This window comes from Gastrolobium bilobum, unplaced genomic scaffold (genome assembly GCF_033153095.1).
Source record: "Gastrolobium bilobum isolate Gb01-03AN ecotype WA unplaced genomic scaffold, APGP_CSIRO_Gbil_v1 utg4848, whole genome shotgun sequence".
NCBI lineage: Eukaryota > Viridiplantae > Streptophyta > Magnoliopsida > Fabales > Fabaceae > Gastrolobium > Gastrolobium bilobum.
Window position 1 is genome coordinate 186,450 of NW_026899359.1, and position 9,413 is coordinate 195,862.

Sequence of the window (9,413 nt, forward strand, 5' to 3'; positions counted from 1 at the left end):
TCTCTGCAATTCACACCACTCCTTGATCACAACGATGGGACAAGTTGTGGAGTGACGGTTTCCATACACTCTGTGAATGCAGAGGGGACCTAGCAAACTTATTAACCCTAGTCCCCTTCCTATCATGGGCTTATGGGTTAGGCCTATGCTGTTATCCACACTAATCAGTTTACAGATATCCAAACTCAAATCAAAAGGATCACTAATTAACTGAGCTTTATACTGCACCCATATATGGATCATGACTTAGCACATTTTTATTTAAAATAAAAAAAGCTACAATTGATTGAAGCCCACAATTATTATAAAAAAATTTAACATATTGCTCTACAGTATACATGTGTCCTCATTTTTATACACACATGACCTTGTTTATGTCAAGGGTGAAAAATATTCAGTGATCTAGTGCATGTAAGTCGAGAGCGCTGAATATTCACTCGTCAAGAGTCACATAATAACCTCACATTTTACTAGGGCTTATATTATGGGTGTTTGACGGGTACGGTGTTTCTATTATTTAAAATTACGACATTGGTATTCGGTTGAAATAAATTACGGTTTGGGGTCTTTGAGTGCCGCGGGGGGTACCCAGAGACTCTAAATGACGCCCCCCTCCCCGCGGCACTTTTGTGTGAATTTTTTTATTTTTTTCCGGATATAGTGCCGCCCGCAGCCCCCATCGGCACTCAATAATAATATTTTATGAGTGCCGCCCACACCCCCCAACGGAACTGATACTATTTTGTTATTGTTATTTTTTATAAAGTGCCGGCCATCCCCGCTTAAACTAATATTGTATTTTTTTATATCCATTTTAGAGTGCCGCCCGCCCCCCCTGGAACTCTGACAGCAAGCCCCAAGTGGCACATCCCCTACCGTTGATCCCCCAACCTTATCTTACTTTTTTCATCTCTGTGATCGCTTATTTATAGTAAAAATCCAGCCAGATCTACATTTTTCTCTATCTCTCTTTTTTGTCATTTGCAGCTTCCTTGAATTTGTTGTTTTGCAGAGCACACCCATTGCAACAAATGCATTGAAAGCTCTCTTACAAAGGAAAACCACGGAGGCAAGTAAGAATCAATGTTACTTCTATCAATTTAAATTATTTAACTTTTTTTACTTATTTTAGTTAGATATTTGACACACAATATTTAGAATACATTGGTGTTTCTTATTTTTTTGTAATGTAATACACCAGTAGTCTTTTTTTTTTTGATAAATACACCAGTAGTTTTTTTACTAACACAAGCAATTGCAATTAATTATATTTATATAGTTGTCTTTGGAAAGTAGTGTTTAATATGATACTTTATATTTTTGTGATTTAATTTTTTTTTGGTTATCTGATTTAATTTAATTAATTTGTAAAAATGTTTAGGATTTCTTTTAATTAGAAATAGTTGTTATAATTTTTGAAATTAATTATTTTGTGTTATCCTAATAAGATGTGTATAATTAATAATATATAGAGATTTGAAAGTAATTAATTATATTTAGGGTTTTTGACATAATAAGTATTAATAATATAATTTAGAATAATAATGAATTGTTTATAATTTATTTATTTTTTTGGTTTAGATTGCTATATATTATTTTGTGATATCCTAACATAGTCATGTTGTATAATTAATATATAGAAATTTTACTTAATAAAATATATTTCATGTTGATGTGTAATTAGATTTAGATATTTGACATAATAAATTTTTTTTTTGGTATGCAGATATTTGACATAATAATTAGTCATTGATGATTTGTGTTTAGTATTTTAATAATATATTTTAGGATATTTAATTTGTTATTAATATTTAGGGTTTGTTTTCATTAGTAATAGTTGTATTAATTTTAAATTTATTCTTGTGTGAAATCGTAACATAGGCATGCATAATTAATAAGAATTACATAATAAAATATATTTTATGTTCATCTGTAATTAAATTATATTTAGATATTTGACATATAATAAAAATATTGTGATATATCCTAACATATAGGCATGTACAATGTTCAGTATTTTAATAATGTTATTTAGAATAAATCATAAGTTTATCCTATTTTTAATTGTCATAAAACATCTCATTGCCTAATATTTTACTGTTTTCTTTCTAGACATGGGGTCAATTTATGCAATCATATATTACAATGGTAGAATACATGAAGGTGCTACAGGTTGGACATTTGAAGGGCAAACCAAAGGAATACAAATACAATGCGGGTTGAGATTGCATGATTTAAAAACAAAGATTGCGGAGAAATTGAAGCTAGGTCTTAATCAATCGGTGTCCCGATTAACCGGCCGATATCGTACAATAGAAAAATTTGCTGTGCTAGAAATTGCTGATGATGATGATGTTGATATGATGTTCAATCTGTTCCTACAACAGTCGCTTCAACCACAATCTGCAATGACGATGCTTGAATTGTATGCCGACATTGCTTGTGCAGGCAGTTCTTCGTTGCCGGTTGTGTCATTGGATCTAAATTTGCCACATTCTCTCGATAATCAATCACATCACTGGCTTAATACAGTTGTGGAAGAGGAAGACGGTGCAACTTACGTGGATGTTAATTTGGGTGCCTCTGATGAAGATGTATATGAAGAAGTTCCTCCTGATGGCAGTGACTCTAATGAAGATGTAAATGAAGAAGTTCCTCTTGAGGGTAGTGATTCTGATTGTGATGTGGATACCAATATTGTCGAAAATGTCATCCCGACTGGTTAGTTAATTAACCTTGTGATTATTCTATTTTACATGTTATATTCATTTGTTACTTGAATGTGAAAGAGTGTTAGTATGTGTAGGTCAAACTAATACTCCATTTTGGAATGCGAGTCCGCACTATACTTATATTAATTGGGAACACCCGGATCAAGAACTGATTGTTGATGGGAGGAATGATGGTTCTTGGCAAATAGGGAATGAATTATATGTTAATCAAGATTTTGACAGTAAGGAATCAGTACAGAAGGCAATCAAGTGTTATTGTATGAAGAATTATCGCACTGTTGTAGTGGTGGAAAGCAAAAAAAATAAGCTTCTCATGAAATGTGTTAATCAAGCTAAGGATGTCCTTGGAGGGTTCGAGCAATGTTACCGAGATGGCGAGATCGGTGGATTGTTACTAGATGGGGAGGCAAACACACTTGTGTGAACCCTTATCTTTCACAGGATCACAAACAACTCGATTCTGACTTCATTTGTTCATGTATTCTAGGTATGGCTACAAAAAATATATGTATATCTAAGATAATTGACGATGGTATACAATACTTGTACTTAACATGTTATATTCCACCTTTTTTGATCAGGTATGGTTCAGGTGGATCCGTCATGTAGCATTGCACTTATTCAGGAGAGAATTTCTGGACTTAATGGTTACAAAGTGTCCTATCGAAAAGCCTGGATGGCCAAACAAAAAGCCATAGTTAATTTGTTTGGTGATTGGGAAGATTCATATGCTTATCTGGAAAGGTGGTTAAAGTACATGTTGTCTTTTGCTCGAGGTTCATTTTACACGATTGATCGACTGCCGTACATTACGGAAGGCCAACTAGACGAATCTCGTGATATGTTTCATCGTGTTTTTTGGACATTCAATCAATGCAAGCATGCCTTCAAATCTTGTAAACCTATGATACAAATTGATGGCACTCATCTCTATGGAAAATATAAGGGGACGATGTTGATTGCAACCACACAAGATGGTAATAGTCAAGTGCTTCCGCTTGCATTTGCTATTGTAGAATCTGAGACACTTAGTGATTGGTCATGGTTTCTACGAAAGCTACGTCGTCATGTGACTGATATGCAAGGTATATGTCTTATATCAGACCGTCACATAAGCATAAAACAAGCAGTAGCAAACAATCCTGATCTTTGGGGGCCTCCACATGCCTATCACGTGTACTGTATCAGACACATTGCTAGCAACTTCAATCACAAATTTCATAATGTTCAATTGAAGCAGGACTTACTGAATTTATGTATGATTACAATACTTATTCCATAATGATTTTGTGCTAGAAAATAACTTTGTTAAACTTTTTTGCGTAGGGTGCATAGCGTCCAGGAAACACTTTGATCGATTACTGACGAAATTCCGTGATCGAAAACCAGAGATTGCTACTTGGATTGATGGTATCTCAAAGGAGAAATGGGCTCTTGCATATGATGAAGGGGGTAGACGATATGGGCATATGACTACTAATTTGTCAGAGGCTGTGAACAAAGTTCTAAAGGGTATCCGAAGCATGCCGATTTCTGCTATAATGAAATTCACCTACAGTAGGTGTGTTGAATACTTTGTTACAAGAGCAAGTCATGCTCGTCAGGAAATAGCTGTTGGCAATCGATATTGTAAGGTTCTTGTTGAGGAGATGCAAAATAACCAAGAGGCTGCATCTACACACATTGTTCGCAGTTATGACCCTAATGGACACAGGTTTGAGGTTGAAGAGGCTTTTAATTATTTTACACAGACAGGTGGGCGTGTTGTTTCAGTAGATTTGACCACACCTGATTGTCAATGTGGAAGGTTTACTGCGTTCCACTATCCATGCTCTCACGTTATTGCAGCGTGCAGGTTCCGAAAGATCGATTTTTATAAATATGTGGACCTGGTGTACTCACTTCAGAATATTGTCGATGCATATTCTGCTGAATGGTACCCGATTGGGGATGAAGATTATATACCACCGTCTGAAGGTCGCATTTTATGTCCTAACCCTGCATCACTGCGTCCGAAAGGTAGACCAAGATCAACACGTATAAGGAATGAAATGGATGAGCGAGAATCGCAAAGATGCAATGTTAAGTGTGGCATTTGTAGGCAAGTTGGTCACACAAGGCGTACATGTCCTACACAAGAGTCATCGTCCAACCAGTGAGATAGATTATTTATTTTGCCTTTATTTGCATCATTTTCCCTGTAGGGTTAAACACTTTTCCTAAGAATTATTAATGTTGTTAACAATCATGGGTTCTATGCCAGAGTTACTATTATTGGTTTTTTTTTTTAAATTTTGGTAGAATCTCTTAATTATTTTTAACATTTGAAAAGATATTTATTCTTTTAAAAATTTGAACAGATAATTTTAACAATCATGGGGTGTTCGCTTTCATGCTCCCCTTTAAAAAGAAAATATAATATTATTTTTTTAAATAGCTTTATAACTTTAATAAAAAACTTCCCTTATAAAAACACAATGTTGATATTGATCAGATTTTTCTAAAAGATTTTGGTGCTTTCAATAAAAAAATTATTACTTGTTATGATTTATTAATGAGAAATCATTCTCTTATTTTATGTAAAACACTTATCTTATACTATTCTCACATACAAACAATATGATGCCATAAGCTTTCCATAAAGTCGTATATTCTCATTCTTGAATCTTGACTTTTACTCAAAAATACCACTTTCTGCAGGAAACTGCATCCTTTCTATCATACTAAGTCCACGGCTGTGAACTACATTTCTAAAAAACATTAAAAGGAAGAGAACAAATAAAAAAGCATTGTCTCCAAGTTATAAATCAGATGTTACAATAATCACAAAATGCCTCATCCGTCTTGAATACATACGACTAAATCTGAGGTTGAACCATGTTATAAAAGTGTATGTCAGTAACAAAGAGAGCACTATCATAGAGATGAGGGTCTTTGGGCCAGTATAACCCATGCATTGTTGGAGGGGAAGGAATCTGAGGAGCTGTCTAGTATGAATCTGGAACACGTCCCAATTAGTTATCCTTGCAAGCACAAAGCTAATTCACCAAGAAGCTGCACACAAAAGCTGCACCAACAACATGTTTACGTTGATATTTTCGTAATCATGATCACTCCCTTCCCAAGGAAAATGGGGCTGCAAGGAAACGTCATCTGCTTCAAGGTTGTTCATCATGATCTAAACAAATAATTTATCAAATCTTCAGCAACCAAATATAATCCATACATTTGCATTATTTGTAGGATAAAGAGGTAGAACTTAAAATCCGAGTCACATATAAAATACAAATTGTAGAAAATTAATCAGCTGAATAAGGCAGTTATTCATAATGGCAATATCATTTTTTATATGTTTGCAAAGCACAACTATTTACGGGAATTGAGCATGAAAGAGATGCAAACCATGTCGAATAGACAAAAGAAAACCACTTCGCTGCAGAAGCAAGAGTCCAAAAGTGTCCTATATATGAAGACTGAAGTTACATCCTTTCATTAGGCATATGAGCTCATCATTGCAAGTACCTCTGATCACAAAGTCTCATCACCATGATCATGTATAGGGCAGGAACCTTGTGATCCGCTGTTACAACATGGGAATCGTCTATGACGCGCACGCCTATCTGGCTGCCTACGTATAATATACTCTTCGTCCATAGGAATGCTCACATTGTCCTGATCCATATGCAAAAACCCATGACCCTGTTCCATAGGCATACTCACAATGAAGTTTGTCGATGCACCTGACTGTAACATATCGGTGACTGCTGCTTCTCCTGGAGGTGTAACCGATTGACTACACGCGGTAAATGATGCAAATGGGAAGGCCAGTGATGCTTGTTCCACGCTGGAACCACGCCATGGGACCACATGTTCAGATGATGGAGCATACTCGGGGCGATAGTCATCTGGAGCAGATAATAATGCTGGCGAATCATGATGTGCTGGTGAGTAATGCGGGACTGGTGACTGATGTGGTTGTGAATGATCCTCGACTGGTGACTGATGATAAGTAGGTGGTTGATGGTAAGAAGGTGACTCATGATGAAAAGGTGGTTGATGGTAAGAAGGTGACTCATGAAGAGAAGGTGGCTCTTGATCTGATATAAATGTATCGTCAGGATACAAGTAAGACTGTGACGGTCCCGCAGCTTCAGCGTAAAACATACCATGACCCCTAGGAGGAAGATCCGGCAACTCCCATGTAGCATGCTCAATTTGAGGTCTATGAAGTGCTAGCCCCTTCCTTTCCTTCCAAGTGTGAGGTATCCGATCACCAACCACAATGGGTTGTGATGAATGCTGCGTAGGTGCAGCTGCTTCTTCACCAGGATATGATACGCGATCATACTCTGCCTGCATGTTCAGCATGTGCTCAACCACTTTCTGAATCTGATCGTATGGCTGATGTGTCTGCAACATGTAGTGAACACGTTGAAGGCGATCCGTCTGCATATACAAAGGGATAATCCGATTTAATGATTGTAATCTGTCTAATATGGCAAATATAAATGTAATAAATAAGATCTCTCAACTCACCAATAAACCCGAGTGACATGCCTTCCTGATGATCCATCGTCTAGTGATTCCTCTATACCATAACATGTATACTGAGTTAGGCCCTAATATGCGGTCACGTGGATGAGGTGGAGCATTCTGAATTGAATCATTTCTCTCATGCCATGATTGTACGAACTGCTGCATTTGACGAGGCCAAGGCACCTCGGTCTTTCCCCTCAATGTCAGGTGGTGCACCTCCTCCGGCTGTAAATATTTTTGAGGTATATGCTGACGCATCCCAAATTGTCTTATAACACGATCAGGTTGATGGTACTCCACAATCTGAAAACATATCATTGGCGTGATTGCTCTCCAACGATCACTTATTTCCTGAATTTGATCTGGCAATTCAATCTCTGTGTATGGAGTCCATATAATCTGCACAGACAACAAAGCAATTGAAGATATTACATGTAGGAAATAAAATATAAACCAATACATATCATTAAAAGAAATGGATGGTAAGCACTTTGCAAGTACCTGCTGCTCGGTCATCCTATCAAACCTCTCTCGATACCAAGATAGATCATGAAAAATCGTCTTATGACCGGTCCATCTGCATAATATAATATATGTTAAATAAATACCACCTAATAGACAGAAGTATCAAACATTACATGTCAGATTAACATACCTTACACCAACGGGTGTGGTATCATCAAAATGGAGGAGAGGTAGTATTGTATCTGGAGCGATGGACAAAAATCTAGCCCAAGCCCACATCTGCAACACCACACATGCACCGGATATTTCAATCCGATCAGGTGAGGTGGCTATGCACAACTCCCGATAAAGGCAGGCCAACACTGCCGATCCCCAGCTAAATCGTCCACATGCATTCAAGTCACTAAGAAAAGGTAGATATCGGAGGTGCACCTTACCACCACTGTGATCTGCCAGTAAAAAACCTCCAATAAGGCGTAATATGTATGCTCGCGTGAATCAGAGAAGATTCTCTTCATCATCCATCCATTCCTCAACATTTGTAAAATTTGCATCCAACCATGACATCTTAAGACTACCACCCTTAAAATCAGCTGGACTCGGGGTCCTCCCAAGTAGTTGCGGTACCAAAGCTTTCAACTCGCGTGTTTCAGACATGCCAGTAACAGGTTCACCGTCTGTAGGAAGACCTGTGATTATTGCAACATCCTCGAGTGTCACCGTCACCTCTCCCGGATGCATATGAAATGTATGGGTCTCTGGTCTCCATCGCTCGACTAGAGTTGTGACCAATGCACTGTCAATCTGCAAACCATAAAGTAATAAACAAAATGTACAAAATTATGTATGTTTGATAACTTATGTATAATTTAATATATTTAGCACACAAATACCTCCATACGGCCCATCCGAGCAGCGCCAAGAAAATCGGCATGACGTAAATAAGGTACAATGGGCTCTGGAATAACATCCAACCCCGCCAGTCGTCCACTTCTGACATTCAGAGATTTATAATCCTGTTCCTCCATCCAGACAACCTCTGATCGGTGTGTAGATTGCATGTGCAATACCGTATTGATGCGAGGACCAGGGTGAAGACGTCTCGCAGATGAATCGTCAGCTGCCATCACTAATTATTATAAAATACTGATTAAAGTACATATAATTAATCACGCAACACATGTCAATGTTAGGATAAGACAAATAGAATAATTTAAAAAAATATTACTATTCACTATTTTAAAATAACAACTATAGTCACAACACCGAAACCCAGACACTAAAAGGAAGAGTTTCAAAAACAACATCATCATCCACATTAACAGTCTTATTTGCAGACTCCATAATTTATTCACATGTATTAAAACAAACAAAAATCAGAACAAGAAAATAATGATATTAAATTTACCTCACTAAAAATTATCTTAACCAGAATTGTCTAACAAGCTGTAGGGGAAGTTCAAGGTTTGATCTCAAGGTACCATGATTCTTTCTTTCCTCACCTTCCTCCAAAAGATATAAAAAGAACAAATAAATGATATGGCTATAAGGTTAAGAATAAAGACAATAACAAAAACTAGTAATATTAGAGAGCACAAACCTATGGCAATGAATACAAACCAGCTAACATAGATCATATGGTTTCCTAACAAGAGACATAGATGCTAATCTGGAAACCAG

General features: G+C 36.8%; 1 protein-coding gene across 1 annotated transcript; it reads right to left on the reverse strand.

Annotated features, from left to right (window-relative positions):
• Positions 1 to 8,231: 8,231 nt before the first annotated feature.
• LOC133289827 (serine/threonine-protein phosphatase 7 long form homolog) lies at positions 8,232 to 8,860 on the reverse strand. Its single transcript, XM_061487831.1, has 2 exons — positions 8,627 to 8,860; positions 8,232 to 8,537 (listed from the first exon to the last, which is right to left on the reverse strand). Exons 1-2 carry the CDS (start codon positions 8,858 to 8,860, stop codon positions 8,232 to 8,234), a joined length of 540 nt encoding a protein of 179 aa, XP_061343815.1.
• Positions 8,861 to 9,413: the final 553 nt, after the last annotated feature.